A 23,756-nucleotide genomic window follows, 5' to 3' on the forward strand; every position below is an offset into this window, starting at 1 on the left:
CAAGGTCCCCCCTCTTTTGGGCCACTCATAATGCACCCCAGGCCGGGGGGGGCACAGCCACAGCCTCCGCCGGGCCGGGGGAAGGCCTGTCCTCCGGAGCGGGTCCCCTCCGACAGCACAGCAAACGCGGCGGGCGGCCCGGCATCCCCGGAGCCCAGGGTCCCCCAGCAACGCCCGCAGGCGGGGGCGGCGCAGGCCCAAGGCCGTGCCGGCAGCTGCGTGCGGAGCGTTCCGCACTGCCGACGGACCCGCCCCCGCCGACCGCTCTCGCGATAGCGGGGGGGGGGGGGGGGGGGGGGGGAGGGGGCGGCCGGCGGCGCGCGCACCGCCCCGCCCCGGGGAGGGAGACGGGCAGGGGCGGGGCGGCGCGGGACGGCTCGGCGGTAGCGGCGGTGAGTGGCGCGCGCAGCGCTCGGCTCCGAGGGGGGCGGTGCGGAGCCCCCCCCCCAACCGCCCCCCGCCGCTGCTGGCAGCCGCCCGGCGCCAGCCGCTGGGCCGGGCTCGGCGGGACGCCGCCGGAGCGGCAGCCGGGGCGTGCAGGGAGAGCGGCGCGGCGCTCTGCGCTGCCTGCCGGCTCCTCAGGGTCGGCCTCCCCTCGGCCGCCGCGCTGCCCCGGGACCCGCCTCAGCCCGCCCTGGGGAGGGGCTTGTCCGGGGCGCCCCGTCCGCGCTGCGCTGCCGCACGTCCGCGAAGCCTGCTGCTCTGCCTCGCCTCGGCCGCGGCCTCGCCGTTGCCCGAGCCCCGTGGCAGGTCGGAGGTGAGCCGTGTCCCGGCCCTCAGACGGCCGGGTGGCGCCGGAACCGCGGCCGCGCCCGTCGGGGGCGCCCGCCGCGCCGCCTGCTGTGCCGCCGGCGGGTCCCGGAGCGGCAGAGTCGCTCCGCGTTCCTCGGAGCCGGCCGGCCGTTGCCTCAGCGGCTGTCCCGCCCGCAGCGAAGGCCGGAGATAGCGGGGGCGGGCAGAGGCGCCCCTGGCTCTGTCCAAGGTCTCCTGAAATCGCCTCTCCTTCCAAGTGCTGCTCCGGCGACAGAACGCTTTCGTTTGTCCCTAGGTAACTTAATTATTTTCCGCGCAGGTGTGGAGTTTTTCCTCTTCCTCCCTTCGGATATTTCATCACCGCTTCGATTTAAAAGTGGTGGAGTCAGCTCCCTGATACAGGGAGACAAAAGGCAGAAGACCATTTTTTTCTGTTGCTGTTGAGGGGGTTTTGTCAGTCTGGCAGGTTCTGTGAATGCTGTGCTTCCTTCTTTTATGCTGTCTTTGCAGAATTGTGGCCTTGCAGTATAGAGGCCTCTGGGGCAGAAAACTTGGAACTACAGAAATATTTGTTCATTTCTTCCCTAGATCTGTGTAACTGTAAAACCTCTAAGGTTGAAGTGATACCTCAGTGGAAGTAATGCTGTTTGTTTTGATGCTGACAGGGTACAAAACAACTTACTGGTAGCTTTCATGTTTAAGATAATGGTAATGTCTTTATGGAAGGAGTGAGAGGATGAAAATCTTCATCTGAAACATGAAAGTGTGTATACTTGTGGCTCCTATACTTACTGTGATTTGCATGTCAAATTCAGCCAAACACAGAAACATGAAAGTGTGTATACTTGTGGCTTCTATACTTGAGTGTGATTTGCATGTCAATTCAAATGTACGCTTTGGAAGCCTTCAGCAGGGTTCAGAGCTTGCTTCTATGTACACACACACTTAGTGCAACTGTTCAAAGGACTGGAGTGCTGCAGGCACGCTCAGGCTGCCTGACTGGGAGCATGCAACAAGGAGGGGAAGGGTGTAAGAGCCTTAATCTTGCAGCAGTCCTTTCTGTCTCCCCCTTGCCCCCATCACTTCGGCCTTCGTTTTGCAAGAAGTGCTGTAAAGACCTGAGCATCTGTATGGTAAGAAAATCTTTAGGAAAGTAAATGCATTTTTTTTCAGGGAAAATATGCCAAGTTTGTCCTAGAAACAATCCACACAGCAGAATCATAAATTAATGTATTATCTCACTAGATAGTTTGCTTTTATTTCTAACTCCATTCCCAGTGCAAGTCAGAATGCATACTGCTTCATGCATACATCCAGACTTACACCTTTACTGTCTTCTGAAGTTAAGATGAGAGGATGGGAGAACAAATAGGATGCCCTAAATATCTCATACAAAGTTAAGCTTCTTCAAGCATGCAAAAGCCTTCTTTTTTAACTGTTTTTTTAAACTGAGGCTAAAATCATTATTGGATTTCATCTCTCTGTGTATCTGTCAAATTTGGCATGTATGCAGGTAGAATGAAACTAAAGTCTCTGTGTCAGTTCTGGATGAAAGAACACCCACTTGATTAATTTCGTTTAACTTTTTTAAGAAATTCAAGCCATTTTAATCCTACAGAGCTCTGAATCTTAGGAACGGTTTTTGTTACTATTAAAAAAAAAGAAAAGTTAATGAACATACTTAATTGAAGTTGCTTAACTTTGTATGGACTGGAGTGGATTTCTAAAAATTATCAAATAAAAAAAAAAATCAATTCCTTTGGAATATGCTAAAATCTGAATTATGTTTTCTATTCACAAGGTAGTGCACAGGACGCAGGAAGAGTCTGAATATAACTTAAGACGATGGCAGCACGCTGGAGAAGAATCCTGATATTATTTGTGGCAGCTCAAGTACTCTTTGTGGTAAATACCTTTGAGGAAGAGGACACACCTGAAGAATGGATTCTTCTTCATGTTGTTCAAGGTCAGATTGGAGCAGGAAACTACAGCTATTTGAGACTAAATCACGAGGGAAAGATCGTACTTCAGATGCGGAGTTTAAAAGGTGATGCAGACTTGTATGTATCTGATATGACGCTTCACCCCAGCTTTGACGAATATGAGTTGCAGTCTGTAACTTGCGGCCAAGATGTTGTCCATGTACCCGCACACTTCCGCCGCCCAGTGGGAATAGGGATCTACGGTCATCCCTCTCACCTGGAAAGCGAGTTTGAAATGAAGGTGTACTACGATCGAACAGTTGTACAGTATCCGTTTGGCGAGGCTTCTTACAACCCCGAGGAGATGGAGGCAAACCAGAAATACTCACAGTCTACAGAAGATGAATCTCAGGATGAGGAATCTGTTTTCTGGACTATACTTATTGGAATCTTGAAATTAATACTTGAAATTCTTTTTTAAATTGATACACACTGGACTAAATCACACTTCAGCCTGTGAAATTGAACATGAATGACTTGCTGTAATATTTAATACTCTCTGTTATGTTTCCTGGAGAGGTATTCAGGTTACTTTTCCTAAACCAGAAAGGAAGTGGGGGAAGAAGCCATATTTCATTTTATATTGTAAATCCTTCCCATTTGTAATATGAGCAGCAAGCACAGTATTTGCAGCGTTCTTCAGAGATCAGGGCTTGAAAAGGAATGTACAGTTGGGGTCTTGTTAAATTCACTTTAAATAGGTGCTTAGGAAAGTCAGCTCCAATTCAGTATTTTCTATTGTTTTTTTAAGAAGAAAAGTAAAATAACAAACAGCTGCACTTCGGTGCACCCTCTCAATTTAGAGCATATTTAAAAAGAAAATCTACTCCATTTCGGAGCAAGTATCTCCAGTAAAACTAATTAGCAATGGCTTTTGAGTGTATTCAAGTGGAGGAGCCTAGGGTGAAGGAAGGAAGGAAAAACCAGTCAGTCACCTAAGGGGATAGATGATATATATTTTGACTGCTTGTGCTCTACATGAGGTCAGTCATGTGTCAAGCAGAGGTCTGTCCAGTCGCTCATCACCTCTGCAAATCCATGACCTGAATCAAGTGCATGTTACTTCTTCACTATTACTGCAGGGAGAGTAAGCCTTTAGCTGTTGTTACTTGTCAATACATTTTCATTCCTCGTTAAAAGCAACACAGCATATAGTATCTTGAACTTGAGAGGTGTTTTCTTACATCTCCCTTTATAGCTTTTTGTGATTGATTTTTTTAGTACATCTTTATGAATAAGTCATTAGCTTGCAAAGAAAATTTCTGCTGAAAGGAATTTACAGTGCATTGTAAGAAGGTCAGGTCATGCCCACTCTTCCTTGAAAGTTAAGTTTTTCCAGGAGTATTTTTTGCTTTGGTTGAGTCTTTCAAAATAACCAGTTGCTATGCAAATAGTGTATATTTAAGTTGCTCTGTAATTTTCTTTTCACAGAGCTTACTGATGAGTGCACTGAAATAAACAAGTATGTTACTATAATTTTATACAAATGGTGCATGTACAATTTAAATTTCATTACTGAAAGCCTTCTCTTTTTAAGTGGGAATTTGGCTTGTCTGTCTCTATCTAGACATCTGACAGAACGTGATCAGTCACTTGTATCACAAAAAAATAATTTATAGCCAAAATTAGAAGTTTATTTGGTAAAAAGAAAAAAAAAAGTGGTATTGTTCCTCTGAGAGTGGTTGGTTAAATAGCACCAAAGTATCACTTTAATTTGTGCAGCTAAGTTTTGGACAGCAAGTTTTTGGGGTTTTTTAGCCCTCCTTGCTGTTTTTCCCCCTTCTTCCTCCTCTTCTGGGTACGGGAGGGTCTTTCTGACAACAATCACAAATCCAGCGACCTAAGAAAAGAAAGTTATCAATTATTGGGAAACTACCTTTGTTACTCATTCATCTATAGTTACGCACCTTTCACCATTCTAATCGGTGCTCATCTATTTGCACTACTTCCTTTAATGTAAACAACCAGTGCTTTTCTTTAAAATGTAAACATCTTTTCTAAAAGGTATAGAAAGCAGCATATAAAACTCGCCCTCCATCATGGACTCGTTACATGTAGCAGCTGGCTACACTAATCTTTATGGACCTCAAGAAGTGCCAGCACTGCTGAGGAGGTGGTTATTAGGAAAGAACTTGACAAACTGTGTTTGAGTTGGCAAGTTACATTTTCACATGAATGACTACAGTTCGAGGCGATGGGCAGTTGCAGAAATGAATGGCAGTTGGGGAATGTTGCTCTTCTGCCACAGGTATGGGGTTCCGCTCCCCAGATCAGTGTCAGTCATTTCAGTGCAGTCAGGCAGCACCGATTAAACTGCTGGCAGGGGTTCATCACCAGACCTTGTACTAAAACTCATTTACTGAGGGAACAATAAAGGGTTGAGCAAAGAGCAGAAGCATTTAACTGTTTATATGACAACAGCTAGAATCATAAAGGCTGCTTTAGTAATTTTATAGTTTTGTAATCATATAAGCTATTTTGTTTAGATTCTGTCCTTAGGTCAGCCTGAAACCTAAATCGGCCACAGAACCTGTACTCAAGTGACAGCTAGCACCAGTGCTTTCCAAAATGGGAATGTACAGTATATCGTAAGTACTGTAGTTAAGGGAATACTGTCACTGCAGAACTTGCAGCCACTGAATACTTATGCATGAACTAACTTACCATGGATTTAGTATTACATGAAAAGCGACAGTACTACCAGTTATTTATATGTCTGAAGCCTTCTTTACACTGCCTTGAGTTGGCCAGGTGATATGAGTGACCAGGTAATTTAAAGGTACAGGCTGCCTGACATCTAGGTACTTCACTTCCAGCTTTGATGTTTAAGAAAAAAATGGGAAGGAAAGGGTTTAAAAGGGTGTTTACAAATATTAAATTGAGCATACTTTTTAATTTAGGAACTGAAATATTAGCACAAACACTTTATTAATGTGAAAGCTATACTCCAGCAATATGCAGCAATACAGCCTCTTTACAGGTTTCTTTTACGAAAAGAGGTAATTATTCTCAGTATTTTGTGGATATGGAAAAAAAAACCCACCCGGTTCTGAGCGAGTCTGTTCGGATTCTGTTCTAAAAGCCAATTATATTTCCTATACAGGAATTGCCAGGTTAAACTGTGCACAACCAAATACACAGAAATAAAGCTTATTAAAAAAATTGGGTCCTACAGTGTGACTGCTTTCCTACAGTATTGCTTACTCCTACCCTTCACACTTGTTTTAAACTATTTCAAAAGCAATGCATGTATTAATTCTGACAGAGAAAGCCCAGGACTCAGAGGAGGTGGGAAAGGAACAATTAACTCTTACTTTATTACCTGAAGGGATAGCGTCAAGCCCCACACAAAAAGTGTGATAACCACGGTCACATACATCACAGAACATCATTTCTTCTTCATGGTGAGGCTGCCCGCATATAATGCATGTTTTACACTCCATACATTGCCAAGGATATGTCTTAATCATAGCAACAAGCTCCGGGGTCATATCAAGGCAAGAGGGGTGGCCTGGATTAAAACCAATATCATTACTTTCGTGTCTGAAATGAAATTTAAAATTAGTTAGACTGTTTGCTTTTACGGAAGCTGAAGCTTAGCTCACCTCCTGGCGAGATCCCACAGTGCACTGAATGTGCTCGTACATGTAACACTAGATAGAGATGGAGTCTTAACGAAGGACGGAAAAGGCAACTGAACTGTTGGTACCCAAGTGTAGCACACTAAGTATTTCCACAAAAAGATCTGTCAAACAAACTCTCTTAGGAATCCGCTTAGTGTATGCAGATACTTACCACTGTTGTCACACTGGGAGCAATGTATAAGAGCTTCAGCTTTTCCTTTCTTGTTGGACTCCTTACCCTTCAGACAAATTCCACATATAGCATTTGGAATGACCTTTGGCTGGAAGGGTAGAAGAGGGCTATAAATTCATTCCAGAAGAATTTACAGGTTTAAAAGGAAATGTCATATATCTCCTTAACTCTTAAAATTAATGAAGTATCTGTTATGATGTGTGAACCTTAAAACATGACAGTAACTGACAAGCAGCAGCATTGAAAAAATCTGTAGATTAACTACATAGAGTTTTGTATTTGGCACACACAGTGAGTTATATGTAAATCAAAAGGAGCAAAAACATGTATTCGCTTCTTCCTAAGAATTCATCAGCTAATGTTCCCCTCAATGTAAATTCAGTGTGACATAGCTTTAAAAATTTCAATATTTTTTTCCTTTATGAATCTCCATGCAGATGTCCTGTTTATGGAAGAAATTAAATACAATTTTCCATTTGCATGACATTTGTCCCTAAATATAGAAAATTAATTACAAAAGCAATAAACTTGATTTTTGTATCTTTACTTTCAAAAGATCTGGTTAGCTGTGCTGTACGTGGCTATCTGTTTCACCATTCTTTCTTGTATCCAGTCATAATCGCTGTAAGAAATACACACCCTTGCATTTAACTACAGTTTTACATTCATCGTCTTTCTGAGTGATCATCTAGAATGCATATTTGGGTCTGTGAGATCCATTTAAAAGGTAAGAGAGAAATAGCGGGCTATGTTACAATGAGCAACATTTGTGTATGTATTCTGTGTCCTGACCCAAAAGATACACCAACGGAGTTTTATCTCAATGAGAACCAAGGAAGAAGTACAGCATTACGAATTTCAGAAACGTTTCAGTAGTTATATTGTTGAGCTTTGACCTCTGCATAATGAAATTAGTGAGAAATGCGGTTTGAAATTAATATAGTGCTCACTGATGTTAAATCGACTAGTGCCAGAGCTTAAAAAAAACATGTTGCTGCAACGACGCAGCTAGCAGAGGGAGGTCAAGGCATATCCTGTTTTCTAAGGAACCAAATGGCTCATCAGTAAGCAAGAGTCCCAGTCAACTACCAACCACATGTGGGGAGGAGAATTAATTTTAATTTTAAAATAAAAGTGAAAATGGAAAAATATATCTATATATATTAAAAAAAAATTTACCAAGACCTTTTGCAATACAACTTATCTTCAAGTGTGTCTATTTCCCCAGCCAGTTTTTTCTAGCACCTAGCAAGATAATTAGTACCTTGACTCATTTTTAAGTAGTCAGGACGCATTAAGTTTTCTGAAGTTTTCAATCTGCTTTTTAAGGTAAAACATGGCTACAGTCTTCTTCAAATTGTCTGGTCTAAGAGTTTTATTTAAGAAAATAAAACACCATACCAGATGTTTATAGGTAACTTCCTTCAAAAGATGACAGAGGCATTCATACAGGCTTTTTTTGCTTATTTATTTTAAAAAAGCAGAGTCAACCTGTTTTATACATAAATATAATAAAACAATAAAGAAGTCTAACATTCACAAACGTCTCTACAAAATAATAAATATAATGGAAGCAAAAACACACATAAACTCTTTCACTGTTAGCTATTCTATGTGTCCTACATGTCTACTTTTATACCCTGCTCCTCCCAACAAAAGTGGCACATGCTTAAACCTCATCAGTTTTGCAGCATTTACCCTTCCGTTGTTTAAGCTACATTCTAATTTTTTTTAATTGTGTTTTTATCTATTTCTACATAAACCAAGCCTTCCTAGAATAGCAAGTGCACTTTTCTAATCAGACTTCTAGTTCGTTATAGATTTGTGTTTTACTGCCTTTGATGTACACCAGCATACTCCCTTGTACTCCAGCAAAGCTAAAGTGAGCTGCTTTTCGGTCACTGTACCTGCATTAGGGTATGTGCAGTTAACACTCTGATACACATAATTCTAAAGTTAGACACTGATAGAGATGCATTTATTAACAATGCTTCCATCTATTCTTACTTCACTAAATTGTGTTCATTAGAAACCGTGCATGTTGGAGGGGGTGAGAATCACAGCCTATTAATAATAAAGTTCCAACAGTATGGAAGTATTTTTACAAAAATGAAAAAAAAAAAAAAATGCAAGACTATTCACATTTCAAATCAGTTCAGGTTCTATCACCATAAATGGCTTTTAGAAACGCTATGAAAAAAGTCGATCAAATCCAAATGGGAAGTCACAATATCCCATCTGATTAGAGTAAATTTTGCTTTCTACGTCCTCGTGTTATTAGGATGAGGAAGGGAGAGAACATGAATGCAGGGCCAAAATGACGACTGCCTGCTCTGTAAGTTTTCACTTCCACGCTGCTATGCTGCAGCTCTCAAAGTAGGCATTCCAACTACACCATTTTTATAAGGTCCTATTCTGAATGCAAAGCGTTCCATTTTCATATACAGTGACACGAAACAGAAGTGTTGTAAAATATAGTTTCTCAATACATTTCAGTTTTATGTGCAAAAAATCTCCCGTACTTTTAACAGTACCCTGTGTGTGCAATTGTAGTAGCCAGTCCTGCAGCAACAAAGACTTGCTACTTGTAACATGACAAAATATAAAACTCACGCCAACCATTCTTTGTTAAAGAACAGACAATAAAAATGGCTCCATATAAAATACATCATTTCTTTTACTCAAAAATAACTCAGTGGAAATGTGTGAATCCTGTAATACTCGTAATGTGGCTATAACTATACATTTGCATGTTGATGCCATAGCAATTATCCTTCAATTTTTACTACATGTAACCAAATGATTACTGTCCTACAAAAATAGTCAAATATTAGAGAACAATACAGAACAAAAGTATTACAAAGATTTAGAATTCACAGGGACAACATGTTAAATCAGTTAAGCCTTCAGCTCAAAGTGCCTTAACATTTAGGCACATATGGTATATCATTATCTGGTGTTTTTATAGACTAACAAACACGAATCTTTCCGTCTTACCAGTTAAAACAGCTCATGTAATTGGGTTTACTGAAAGCGTTTAAACGTTCCCACAAACAAGAAAGCCAATCCTCTCACCCTCCCAACACAACTTCACCATCTCTGACTTATCAACAGCCTGACGGTAATGCAGGCAGGGTACGCTGACACTGCAAAGATGTGGCACTGTAAGTTTACAGCAATACCTTGTCGCTAACACAATCGGTGACTTTGAACCAGTAAGCAATTGCTACGGGAATCCATTTTCAAAATGCAATGCTGTAGACTACCATTATTCTTCTACAATTAGAAGTTCAGAACTTTGCTCCATCAGTCCTCTCTCTCTGCATTCATAAGGCCGTTAAACAGATTGGACTAATCAAACACTCTGGCATCTCACAACTAAGTGAAACTTCTGTAAACCAGTGGCACACAACCTCTCATGTCAAGTTAAACAAGGCAAAAAAAATATTCGAGCTCCACCTTTGGATTTCATGTTCATGGGAATATTGGTATGCAATCTGTGTCTACAAGTTACATATAAAAAAATATACATATGGTACCACAGCCTAAATCTCCATAGTTTGCATATTTCTTAGTAAGTTCCTGAAAAGAGAAAACGCAGCTGGAGCTTGCTATCTGTTACAAACTTGTACAGATACTCTATGTAGAGCAAATTTACCAAAGCTGTCAAATTCTTGCTAGAAATTAGCTTCTTAAGGTAAGTTACAGTTTATTTACTGTTAACTTGGTAAATACAGATTGTAAATATTTATGAATATAAAATGCAAGCCATCAACAGCTCACTTTTGCTGAGAAAGTTTCTCAGTATGTATGATCTTGTCACTGACAAAAATGTTCCTCTTTCCATAACCTCTCTTAACAAGCATTCCTGATTAAATATTAAACCCTGTCTTAATGTAGTGTTTTCCCTCTTTATGGGTCTACTCCTGCTCCTACATAAGTCAATGGAAAATTCTCATTCCTTTCAGTGGAACAACACTAGGCAATAATGTGCTTTAGAAGTGTTACATTATATTCAGATCCTCTCTTAATATGCAGAATAATAACACATAAATAATGCATGTCAATTCCCATTTCTTCTGAAAAGTATTTTTATCTTAATCTTATTTTTATCTTAATTTTTGAAATTATTATAGAGTAATACTGATGATTCGGGTCTTAGGTTTGGCAATCACTGCTTGCCAGCTGAAATGTCTTAACATCCTCACCAAGTTTTTAGCTTGGATAAAAGCATATTGCCCACAAACGTTTCTACACAGTATAAACTACATAAAAAGCTATTTTCCATATACTGTTAAAGTGGTTTCATAGTGTTGCCTATACAACTGTAGTAAGCTTCTTGCCTTCCATCCTATACATCGTAACGTCTCAGGATGAAAGACTGTATTTAAAATGAACGTCATAACAACATGTTCAGCCACATAGCTGCACTTTACAGCACTGATCTCTTGGTATGCTGCCATACTAAATAGCAGGGAAAAAAAAAAAGGATACTGAATGCTAGTTTTGAACTGGCAAGTAATTCCGACTGCTGTTAAGGCAGACAGAAAGATGTAGAGTTCCAATGGTAAATCCACAACGGATTTTTCTGATGTTACTGCCTGGGAATCTGAGAAGTTAACAGAAACAGAGGCCACTGTATAGCTATGGTAAAGGAAAGCCCCACATGAAATAAAAGCAAAAAGGAAGTAAGGAAGCAAACAGATGGAGCACACAACAGGAGAGCAGCTAATGAAGTACAGCAAGCAGAAGTTCCATATTATTGAAAAAACAAATATTTCAGGGAGAGGCTGGTCAGTAAAGAAGTTCAGTCAGGGGCTTTTTTCTTCTACCTTGTACCCAGGAACTGATTTGGGTAACACAGAACGTTTGGAACCATCTTTTCTTGGAGTAGCACTTTTGTCTCTTGTTTTTTGTCTTCCCTGAAAAGAATCCTCCTGGTTGTCTGTGGCGCAATCACCTTCAGATACATTGCCAGACGAATTGTCCTATAATAAAAATACCATAGCTATATTTTTTATTTTTTGGATAGACAGACAAGTCTTTCCTATGCCCCTTAGAGCCAACTAAGGTAAGCGAAGGATACATCTTTCCTTCTGCAAAAGCACGGGGTACATCACAATCTAGAACACCTTTGCTCATAACCTTCATTATCTATTATTTCGCATGCTAAGAGACTGGCATCAGCAATAGCAGTCATGTTTTCCAGTTGGTTTTGATACCAGAGTGGGGAGCACAACAGTGTAATTCTTTGAACCATTTTCCTTTAAAAGTCAGCAAGAAATCCACTATATGCAAGATGTTGTTTACAAAGTAAAGGGCCAGCAAAAAATTAAAAGTGCCCTTGCCATGCATTTAAAGTGTACTACCAAATAGCACTGCCTTGAATTAAACATGTGAAGGTTTTTTCTGCCACCCTCATCTACTATTTTCACCAGGAGCAATCTAAATATTTCATTTGGATTGCAGCAGAAGAATGCCATCAAAGGCAAAACACATTTCAATATTTAATACAGAACCAAACAACAGAATTTATGCTGCAGTTAAAGCTTTTTTTTTTTGAGGAATGAGGAGGCAAGAAAGAGAGGAAGAGGTTCAAAGAGGGCGAGAGATCGATATAAGCATAATTAAGAGCAGCAGCACAAGATTTTTCCCAGAAAAGTGTTAATAAAGGCCTCCAAAAAGCTCCAGAAGAAAGCAATATGATTAATCATATTTATTACAAATAAAAAACAAAAGACCAAATAACAGTGGTGCCCTACAGTAAAAGGCACTCTGTACAAACATAATAGTAATCAGCCGATACCCCAGAGCCTAAAATCAAAACGGACAAAACAGACACAGTGCACAGGGAGGAGTATAACACAAAAGCAAAGCAAACTATGTGGCAACAAGAAATGGTATGTTTCACCGTTATTTTAGGGGAAGGGTTATTTAGGACAGGCCCATTAAAACACTACAGAACAGGAAAATTGCTACCTGACTCCAACAATGGAGAGAGTGAAAAAAGAAAAAGCCATAGAGCATACTGTAGGACTCACCAGGGAGATCTGATGAATGGTAGGTAGCTCAAAACTCAGGAAAAGCGGCCTGACAACTGCCCAGCTTTGTGTTCAACAGATATTTTTCCCAAACAATGTGCCCCAATGACTAGCAAAGAACCCCTGCCAAACCCACTTCACAGGAATCTCATGTTAAATTTTCCCTACACTTTTCCAACACAAGGATGTTTTCCCTTCTGCATTCTGTCACCAAAAAGACTTCTGAACTTCTGTAAAAAATTAAAGGATAGTCTGCTCGGTCCAGTTACTTTTCTGTACCATTAAGGGGAATGGAAGTCAGTGGAAAAGGGAACTGGGAAGAAATGGTTAAAGACCAACTGTAAAAAAGCTGGAGTGTGATTAAACGAAAATTTTGAGTTGACATTTAGCATGCTAAGTTTATATGATTTCTTTTTCTCCAAAAAAATGCAAGCAGAAAGGGTTTATTAACAGCTATCTCTCCCTTGTTAGCCTACAAGCTGACCCCTTTCTTTTTCCTTCAGTTCTGAGTAGCTTACGAATATGCAAACAAAATAAATGTTTATATGGCAAAATTTAGCATTATATATACCCACCATCTAACATGTTCATCAATTGAACTAGAAATTGTTAAATGCACCTGTGATTTTACGTTCTATTTCTCTTAAAATTAGGGTTAAACTTCTGGAAAGTGGTTGTCACCAACATGCTAACTATACCAATATACCAATGGTTCAGTTATACTCAGACAGCTCATCTGAAGCTCAGCTGATCTTGAACACTTAAAACACTACCAAGGTAGGTATGTGAAAGTTTCCCTTAACTTCTAGTAACAGTTAATTTTGTGTTTGCATAAATAGAGAGAACATAAACATCTTTTTAAAGATGTATTGCAAAGCAAAAAACCAGTGCTTTTTATCTTCTCTTTAAATTGGAATAAAGTAACTGTTTCTGTATTGAGTACTTCCTGCTTCTACGTCACAAGAAGAAAAAGTCATCAGGCTATCAATACCTTTGCTTTAGTGACAGATTCTGTGAGACTTAAACAGCAAAATATGCTGTGACCTGAACTACAGTGTTCATTCCCCTCAGAAATGCTAGCAACTTCCCCTTGGGGAAAAGGGCATAACGAAGGGCTACAGTTGGGAAGATTCTTCAAGATTTCTTTAAAAACAAGGAAGAAAGGGCCTGAAATTTCAAATATTTGTTTGATTTACTTTAAAAATGGATCAAAACAGAAAGTTGGAGAGCAATGTTTTAAAATAAAGCAAACTACTAAAAAAGGGAGTAGACTTTTCATTTATGATTCTCCTTCATTTTGCAAATGTTAAAGATTCTACTAAGAAACTACTGAAACTAACAAAAGTGAAGGGAAAGGATTTTTTTGTTGAAGAATGCTTTCTATTTGTCTCACCGAATTGCCTTTGGGTTTCCGTTTTTCATCACCTCGCCCTTCCTCTGCATCATCTGAATCTCCATCACTGTCTAATGCAGGCAGCTCTGGATCCAAAGGAGGTTCATAAAGAGCTGTGTTTAATGGCAAGTAACGAAGTTCATCTGGAGAGTATCTAAAGTTAAAAAATAAAGAAATAAAAAAAAATCAATTCATGTGTACTTTATGCATAAATATTAAGTCACACAGCATACAAGGACTTCAATGAGAAAGAGTTCCCTTTTCAGGAAGGGACATAAAAACAGTTCTGAAACTGTTTTTCTGCAGTTCTGAAAACATAGGAAACATACTAATTTCTCCTCCCAAATGTGATACCATCTAGTACTTGTCTTCTTTGTATAGCAGATATTCGTGGAACACAGGAAGGGTATTATTTGCAATGTTCCAAACCTACATAATCATAAGAGGCCATGGAACCCCTAAAAATTTTTGACCAATCCACGTTACAATGCCCAACAGACTATACACTTTTATAAATGTACAGTGCCCACACAGCATGTGCACAACAATTCTAACCCAGGGCACACAAACAGCTAGGGTCCAAAGCAAAGTAAAGAATATAGCTACATGTCCGAGTTCCTTGATTATTGAGAGATAATAAAAAATGCATTTAAAAATATAATTTCAGAAGAATGTGAAGGTCTAAATCACATTGCTTATAGCCAGATACAGCTTAACATGTGTAATCCACCTTTTTTTTTTTAATCTTAAATACTAAGAAAAAAGTGAAAGTCCTCTTACTATTGAGGACAAGCATTGTAAGGAGTAGGATATTATTTTGATGCATATTTTGAAAGGTTGTATCCTTCATTAAGAAGGATAAGCAGTTTCACTTGCAGCTTATAAGTGCAAAATAAACAAGATATCTAGTATTTTTAATTCAATTAATTTAATAAAATTGAAGTCCTTCAGGAATGTCCTGTAAAATGCAGATTTGGAGTGGGCTGTATGCACACACACTAGTACGAGCAAGGCATATGCACATAAAGAGCTTCTCTATAGAAAACTGTGCATGTATAGGATGAGTACCACCTCTGTTGTACAGATGGTAAGACCTGGGCAACAATTTTCAAATCAGTATGTATTTGTCAAATGGGAGCATGCCACTGGTAAAGTTTTAAATTTGTGTAGACAGTCAAGTACATATTTTTCATTACATATAAAGATCCAACTAGCAATACCTTTCTCTCTCACTTACAAATCCAACATTAAACTTAGCCCACAAGACCAATCAAAACTTTTTTTAAATTAAAAACTTTCTAAAAATTTAAAAAAGGACAGTAAGACTGTCACACGGAAAATATGTGATCACAAGCCAGCATTACAACATTTTGATACAGCAACATTAATCTTAGCACACATGCAGAGGCAGATGATAAGTAAACACCTGAGGGTGGCAGGAGTGAAATCAATGTCTCCTTTTACCACAGTAAGTACCTGAGCAGGCCAAATCTCAGGCACAGCAATACATCAGTGGAGACAGTACTCTTGCAGCCAATACTATTTTGTTGACAAAAGTTGTCACACTATGCATCTATTAGACTAGCAAGTGTCTCAAGCATAAAATGAATTCAAAATCTTACAGTAAATACACCAAAATGTTTTCCATCTGCTAGATGTAGAGCAAATACACCAGTGCAACAGAATTGGCAGTTCGGATGCTTTTAAAATACCTTTTGTAGTACTCCTGGAACTGGCCGGGTATGAGAGCCACTGGATAAGGACTAACCTTTGTTCTCTCTGTAGGTAAGATTTTGTATTTTCCTTGAGGCACCTGGATAATCTGTATTATTTAATACAAAACAATGATGTTTTTGTTTCACATACAAATTTTGAGCCTTCCTCACCACCTACCCCCCCAAATGTTTTTTAACTAGCCAGTTTTATTGAGTTGGAACAGCCACCTGAGTTCTCCCATGGGAAATCCAATTCATTAAAACAGTAAGAGATCACACACACAAAACAGTATTACAGATTAAGTCCAATCACTAAGTATCTAGTGAACTGAACAAATATTAGATAAGACTACTTCTAACAGTATATTATGTAAAATAATTTAAAAATTAAAATCTAACAATTGAAACAGTAAACATTAATTTTTGTGACTGGCATCTTTAGCATGAATTATCATTGTTGGCCCATATTGGTAGAAGGTAGCAAGAACATGTCCATCTAATTCTGAAACCAGACTGTACTATAAAAAATCCCATTAATAATATGAATATATGGAAAGGAGAAGCTTACACAGAAGCCTTCTTTCCCTTAGAAAGAAATAAAACTAATTATCCACTACCTTGTCTCTAACATGGGTCAATACCAGAAAAATGTAAACTTTCCGTAATAGACTGCCACGTAATAATTTGCATAGAGAAAATTTTTGCTTTACTGTCTTTACACAAGCAGAACAGTCCTGCTTCAAAATGCCAGCTAATTTTTTTATTTTTTTAAATCAGGCACAGAAGCATAAAATATATCTAATATGAAAATAATATAACACCTAACAAAAACAAGGGCATAATACTGACAGGCAGCACTCTTTCAGAGGATAAATAGTTTACTTTTTCTCTCTAAGTACTGTTGAGGCGAAATCTTGGAGGTGTTCCAAAAAAGAATTAGCCATTTATATGAATAGATACAATAGCAACAGAAGCCTCTTAGTAACCTAAACATCCTTCTTAGTTTTCTTACCAGCAGATTAAAGACATGACAACGTAACACTGAAAATTTTAAAGCTTCCCCAGACAAGTATTTTCAAGTTAAAAAAAAAGTTTTCACATGAAATATATGAGATTTTTTTTTTAGCAGTATTACCATTTAATAGCAAAACCGTTTAAGTCCCTACATGACTGAAACAAGACTAATCAAAACGCTTGATAATAAAATAGTTAAAATGGTACTAAAACTTTACTAAAACAAGCAAGGAGCTACCTATCAACATTGATAAGAAATTTAAATCTGCCTACATGTGTCTGTAAATCAAAATAGGCTCTTCTTTCTTCCATCCGCTCTCGGTTTAAATTGCTGTTGAATTCTGCAGCTTTCTTGGCAGCTTTTTTAATATATTCTGGTACTTTACTGGCTTCTACTTTCTGTGTGTTCTGCTGCTGCATTTGCTGGAATAAAAACAATTTTATTCATTCACATACATTTCACTATCAGTTTGAGAACAGCCTTTTCTTATACTCCACATGTTACAGATCTGGTTCACTTATATGCTAGTTACTTACAGAGTACTCTTTATAATGATCTGTTATTCGCTGACGTTCTTTCTCTTGCAGTATAACAGAATACTCAGCATGTTTGGCAGGGTATTCTTTAATCATAAGATCAATTACTTCATCACTACGCAAAGCTGTTAGACCTAAAATAGATAAAAGCAATAATGATGCTATCTGGCAAAACTAACTGCAGGTTATTCATATCACACAATGATCAACTTAAGTTTTTGAGCAGCTAAACACAACAACCTGCTGTGCACAATGCTTCTCTCTCTCTCAAGTAGGAGTGAACTTGTGCTGTTTAGCTTTCAAGGTTGATTAGGAGTTTGCTTCTACCCAAGGAGGCAAGGCTGATTTCTTTTCTTGCTTACAGCTACAGACCCCTTCACGCTGACTCAGCCACCTACTAAACTCCCCCCGTGAGGCAGAACCTTTGTTCTAAGCGGGACCTGGTGAACTGTTAGTTTCAGTTTCCAACATTGATGAAGTGTTAAGTTTCATTAACTTGCAGAACCTTAACTGAAATTATGAGGTTTACATGCCCTCCCCATACAAATCAAGGAAGAATTACTGTGAGGGCAATTCAGAGCAGCAAAGCTGCACACAGACTCCTGACTCCCAGTTAAAGCATTTGAAGTTCAAAAGTCAGAATGCCTCAGTTTGCAGCTACAATGCAGAACTCCTCCTTTAAAGGTTCCAACACCACTAATCTCCAAACATTGACAGTAGAATGGAGGTTGACTTACGTTACTACCACTGGTTATAAATATAACCTTAAAAAAATAGGGATAGTTAACTCAGCGCACATCTTTACTGGATATATGAGGCAGAATATAGCATTTTAATTCTATTGATAAAAATTAGATACTGTTCTCTCCCGCGTATTTAAGTTAAAAGAAAAAAAAATCAAGAGAGCTGGCAGGTGAGAAATAAAGGTGGTACACCAAAGACTGTTACTATATAAAACGACGTTCCATTTGCACAAACCCACGATATACAGAAAAAATGCGACAGGCATCATTTAATCTCTAATATGCTTTAAGTCACATGTATTAGCAGAGGAAGACAGAGATACTTGAAGCCCTTTCAATATAAGCTGCATCTGTGACATCATTCCATTTCAAGCACATTAAAGTGCTTTAATTCATAACCTTCTAACCTCTAACATATAGGCTGAACCATATTAAGATACACTAATGTTTGCTGAGTTCCAACTAACTCAGCAAAACTGACGTACTTTTTAATTTGAAAAATTATGGTGTTCTCTTTACTAGAAGGAGAAAAAGGTTCTAAAAGTTAATTTACAACATAGAAGGGATTTTGATTAGTAATTAGAATAGATCCAAAATAAAATTTAAAAAATTGTTTTTTCTGGAATACTGATACCTCATGGCCAATTTACACAAATTAATAATACATCAGTTTTCATTTCAGAATTTACGTTTTCAGTTGAGAGTGATGCAATACATTTCTACCTGAATCACATTTTCAGTGTCGTATTTTTAATACTGTAACAAGGAATCTAACAATTTGTTTTCTTACCTAGTGTGCACTGAGTCTCTGTGATAACGTTTAGTTCTCTGAGGTAGAGTTTCTCCTTGTGAGATAGATCTCGTCTTTCTAAATCTCCAAAGAAAACAAAAAACAGCAATAAAAATGTGCGCAGTTACTCAAACTCCCCCATAAACAGTGTCAAAGTATTTTGACAATTTTACTTCCAGGCAGTGAGAGTCTGTATTATACTACTATTCCTACAAACATGATAATTTTATAAATTTATTTTAAATTTAATATACACTGTAGGGACATGGTCAATTTTTCTGAGTACCCTGCCTGTAGTTATGATTTACAGAAATACTAAAGAAATCTGACATATGCGCTCAGATGCAGAAAACACTATTAAGCACTGGAGGTATATGCTATTTTTCTTTCAATATGCCTTTTAAAAATTAATTCCATGACAGAAGAACCAGATTTGACAATTCTGAATAATGAAGGCTCAAGTCCTACAACCTCCCCAATTCATTTTTAAAAATTCTTCCAGTGTAGAAATGTTGCCACAATTCAGGAAACAGAATATAGAGATACAGCTATATAGTAAGCTATCACCAACAAAATACTTAAAAATAAAGTTGAGGTCAGTTTTCAAAAGGTACTTGCTGATCTAACCCCCAAATCACACTTGTTTACAGATTTTCAGTGGCAATACCAAAAAGTCTTAAATTACTTCAAAAACTATAGGATACATTTTCAATATGCCAGTAACAAAAATAAAAAGTACAAGATACACAATTCAGATCCACTTTTGCCAGGGTCTTTTTTTAATCAGTTGGCTCATGCTATAGTCAGACACAGTTTACATCCAAACTGTATAAACACCAAGATTTTTTAGAAGAAAAACTTTAAAAATAAATACCTGGATATTTTCTTTTAAAGGAAGTCACACCCAAATATTCACTGACTTGCTCCTGAAGCATATAGTATTCTCCTGTTTCATCTGGTGGCCACTTGTATTCTATCAAGTTTTCAGCAGGAAAATAGCTGTATCTAAGTATAAGAACAATGTTCGAACAAATCAAAGAATCCTTAAGAGGGACACTTACATTTCTAGATATTCAGTAATTTCTATTTATATGTCAATGAACAACATCTATGAAGCTGGACAAGCACTTTAGAACACTGCATCCTGTTAACCCATTTCAAAGTCACTTTGTTACCCCCCACTTCACACATATTTCTCCAAACCAGCATTCATCAATATGCTGAAGGATAGAACATGAAGAAAGGGATACACATGATAGCGGATAGGACACCAGGAAAAGCAGGTACTACAGTGTCAAAATTCACTCAAAAAATATGTAATATTTTAAAAACATGTAAGCTGTGCTTCTGGATTGTAAAAAGATGCAGCACATTTTGTGTTGTTTTAAAATAAAATGTCTTAAAATATGCTGGGAGAAAAAGACAGCTAGCTACTCATAGGACATTGCCTCCATTCAGAAAGATATATAAAGAATAAACAAGCAAAGAAAGAAGAGCTAATACTTAAGCATACCGAACAATAAAATAAGACTAGCAACAAAAAAGTAGGAATTGTAAAAAACAGTATTACCCAAGGTCCTGACTAGAAGTTTCACAGCTCCGAGAACTGTCCCCTGAGCCCATACGTCGTCTTTTGGATGGCTGGCTGCCGTCATTGGAATTTTCTTCTGTGTCATCCTGAAATGAAAATTAAGATAAATATTTAAAAAATTAAGAGTATTCGGCAGATAATGTAAAACATCAAACAATATTGCAAAGCAATCCACAGTTTAAATATACCTGAACTACTTAGCTATTTAATAACACTCTTTACAAACAACTCATAGGACAGTTTACGTAGCAAATTATTCTTTGCTATAAACTAGATGCATGACACATAGTGGCACAGAAGGAGAATTGGGTAGTTTCTCACCTGTTCCGTAGGTGGAGCACTGAATAGACAGAGCTGTGGCTCTGACCACCAAGTTCACCGTTCTTGATGTAAACTACCTATGGCATCAGCACGGCCAGACAGCTGTGGACCCAGCAAACTTCCCTCACTGGTGACAGTCAGCGACAAGACTAATTCACTTAATCAGGCTAGCTCTCAAAAGCAACAGCAAGGGCAGAGCAAAAACACCAAGCCTTTGCTGAGAGCTGATGCTTATAAAATCAAGGGAAAGATTACCAAAAGCAACACAGGAGTTTATGGACATACAGTTAAAATAAAAGGAATGGTATACAGTTTACAAAAAGATATGATTACAGCAAGTAGCAAAGACTTGTCTTTTGTGGTGGGGAAAAAAAAAAAAGAGAAAAACTGAAGTTGTATCGCAACAGATACAGAAGACAAATTTAATCTTCACAACAAAGCTATTACAAGGGAACATTTAGAATTTAACTTACAGGTGTCACTATTCAGATTTCATGAGATCTATATAAAGAAAGGGAACACAGGGTGAAGGAAAAAAAATTTTAAAATAGAGTTCTGTAAAATCTAGCAGACCAATGATTCCATTGGCCTTCTTGTGCTTTTCGCTGCTTTGTTGTCTAATAATGCTATACAACTCCTACCTAGTGCTCATCATCAACAACTCTCAAAGCATTTAGTGATCCCCCTTGCATGGTTGTAATTGAGAAACAGAAGGTAGAAGTGTCCAAGTGAATCACCTACTGTCACCAGTAGTAGAGGCAAGAACAAGATTGCTCTTGAAGTAACCAAAACTCTAAAGTGGAGTAGTATGAAAGAATCACATTTCACAACTTTTGTGAAAAGTTTAAGACAGCAGAATTAACTTGTCAGAAATAAATGGATCAAGCCCACAATTATACTCACATATTAAATAATGACAAGAACAATTATTAGGTCTACCTTAGCTAATGTCTTTCATTCTAGTATGTTTTACATATCATATCACTTGAAATATCATTAAAAAAGATTCCAGCAAATGAGAATACATTACTTTTGTCACGTAACGTTTCACAGTACTATAATCAAGACAGGCCACCGGGAAAAACCATTTGTCTCCTGTATTTTTGGTTTATTTCATGTTTTTCACAATTCTTTACAATTTTTTTTCTTTCTTGTGGAGTAGTAAGAGTATCTTTCATACAATAAGAACAAAAATTTAAAAGCAAAATTTAATGAAACCGTGCTTTCTTAATGCAGCTATACTTAAGGAATCAGGTAAGTAGCATCTCCACTAGTAGCACTACTAATATTACTATTTCCTAGTATTGCTGAAATACCCTGAATAAATTTAATTAGACAAACCAAGTAGCAGTCCTCAATCAAAACAATATCACACTAAAGTATTTTGTGACACAGCTGTCTCACCAGCAGTTCACCCCTACCTCCCACACGGAACATTAATGCACTTCAAACCTTTTCATCTACTAGACAAAAACATGAACAGGGCCAAAGCCATGCTTTGCTATACCAAAGCTACCAGGAGACTTCGGAACATTTTTAAAAGATAGATCTCAACCTGACAGTTAAGAGGAAGTGCCTTGCATCAGTTTCTCCTTTTGCTTTGAAATTTTCTTTTATTAAATCCAGTACCATTAAAAAATATGAGCACCCATACCACAGGAGAGATGAATGTCCTCTATTTCTATCTTTGCTTTCTTATTTGCTGAAAACTTCAGTAAATTCAATCACATAGGCTCACAAATTAAAACACTCCAGGAAACGAGACAGCTTGTTGCAGAGGACTTTGCAGAAAAAGTGAAAACATTTGTATTGCAATCTAAGACACACCGTAGTTCAACCACTGTTACTGTACCAGAAATAATAATTCGGGACAGTCTTGTGGCTTTCTCTACATGGAAGTCAAACATTGCCAAAAAAAACCCCTTCTTCCCTTGAAAATGCATGTTTCTGTAAAACACCTATTAGTCCTTACAAAATAAAGTTACATCATGAATCCCTGGTACATCTATCAATTATAAGATGTACGCAACGATCCTTTATTATGTAATCGGAAAGCCTGAATTACCAAGATGTCTTTCAAAAAGTAACTGCCAACCCGCATCCGAGCGTGGGTGCAGAAACAGCAGCAAGCACTTGCTGCCGCAAGCCCAAGCCGTGCCCGGGAAGAGCGGGTACAGTTTAGCAGGCCTACGCAGAAGAGCCTGCGACTAGACCCAAACTTTGCCGGGTGCGACGCTGGGGCGCTGCCGCGGCAGGGAACGAGCTACCGCGCCGCACCCGGGAAGGCGCGTAAGGACTTTTAGAAAGGAGACGGCCCCCGGGCGCCCGGCGGGGCCTCGCCCCCCCAGCCCCGGACCCGCACCCGAAGTTCGGCCCCGGCCACCGCCGCCCGGTTCCCCTGGGAGGGGTTAGGCGAGCCCGGGGGGGGGGTCACGGCGCGCAGGCGGGGAGGCCTCCCGCCGAGGCGGCTGTTGCGCCGCAGCCCCAAGGCCGCCGCGCTGGGCCCGCAGCCCCGCGGCAGCCGCCCGCTCTCACCTTCAAGGACTGGGCGCCGGGCGTGGCCGGGTCGCTGTCGCAGAGGCGCGGGGACAGGACGGCCGCCATGACCGCCGCGGGGGCCGCCGCCGGCTGGGCGAGGAGAAGCGCCGCCGCCGCGCGACCCGGCCTCGCGCCGCGCCCGGCTCCGCCCCCCCTCCCCCTGCGGGGGGTGGCAACGGCCCCTACCGGCCAGCTCGCGCACGAGCGCGGCGGCTCGCGCAGCTCCTGCTCCGCCCCCCTCCGGGCAGCCCGCGGCGACCCCGGCCCGCGCCGCCGGACCGGCACCCGGCCCGCCCCGCCAACGCCGCCGCGCGGGCCCAGCGCCGGGGCCCCGCCGCCGCCGCCGCTGCTGCTGCCGCCGCCGCCGCGCCCTCCTCCTCCGCCTCCTGCCGCCGCCGCTCGGGCGGCCGCGCGGCCCGGCCGCGAGCGCGGAGCCGAGCCGCCGCGGTAGCGCTTGGGCAGCAGCGCGGGGCGGAGGGGCAGCATCCCCCCGCGGTGGGTAGCGCCGAGCGCCGCCGCCGC

At 40.0% G+C, this 23,756-nt stretch overlaps 2 protein-coding genes across 9 annotated transcripts; one reads left to right on the forward strand and one right to left on the reverse strand.

Moving 5' to 3' along the window:
• Positions 1-348: 348 nt before the first annotated feature.
• C3H6orf120 (chromosome 3 C6orf120 homolog) lies at positions 349-3,647 on the forward strand. 4 transcript variants are annotated; one of them, XM_075146353.1, is made up of 2 exons: positions 349-392; positions 2,555-3,647. In XM_075146353.1, the coding sequence occupies exon 2, from the start codon at positions 2,599-2,601 to the stop codon at positions 3,154-3,156; it is 558 nt and encodes a 185-aa protein (XP_075002454.1). In that variant the 5' UTR covers positions 349-392; positions 2,555-2,598; the 3' UTR covers positions 3,157-3,647. The 4 variants fall into 4 exon arrangements, with proteins under 4 accessions (XP_075002454.1, XP_075002455.1, XP_075002452.1 ...); XM_075146354.1 differs by lacking the exon at positions 349-392 and adding an exon at positions 549-757; XM_075146351.1 differs by lacking the exon at positions 349-392 and adding an exon at positions 770-1,048.
• A 700-nt stretch (positions 3,648-4,347) lies between these two features.
• PHF10 (PHD finger protein 10) lies at positions 4,348-23,720 on the reverse strand. 5 transcript variants are annotated; one of them, XR_012673061.1, is made up of 12 exons: positions 23,232-23,382; positions 20,355-20,461; positions 19,659-19,789; positions 18,785-18,868; positions 17,252-17,385; positions 16,988-17,137; positions 15,698-15,807; positions 13,986-14,139; positions 11,384-11,539; positions 6,531-6,639; positions 6,058-6,278; positions 4,348-4,575 (listed from the first exon to the last, which is right to left on the reverse strand). XR_012673061.1 is itself a non-coding variant. In XM_075146347.1 (12 exons), the coding sequence occupies exons 1-12, from the start codon at positions 23,298-23,300 to the stop codon at positions 4,490-4,492; spliced, it is 1,479 nt and encodes a 492-aa protein (XP_075002448.1). In that variant the 5' UTR covers positions 23,301-23,382; the 3' UTR covers positions 4,348-4,489. The 5 variants fall into 5 exon arrangements, 4 of the variants coding, with proteins under 4 accessions (XP_075002448.1, XP_075002449.1, XP_075002451.1 ...); XM_075146347.1 differs by having other exon boundaries at positions 6,058-6,246; XM_075146348.1 differs by having other exon boundaries at positions 6,058-6,246; positions 18,785-18,862; positions 23,232-23,378.
• Between the last annotated feature and the right edge of the window lie 36 nt (positions 23,721-23,756).

Source organism: Calonectris borealis, chromosome 3 (genome assembly GCF_964195595.1).
Source record: "Calonectris borealis chromosome 3, bCalBor7.hap1.2, whole genome shotgun sequence".
NCBI classification, from domain to species: Eukaryota; Metazoa; Chordata; class Aves; order Procellariiformes; family Procellariidae; genus Calonectris; species Calonectris borealis.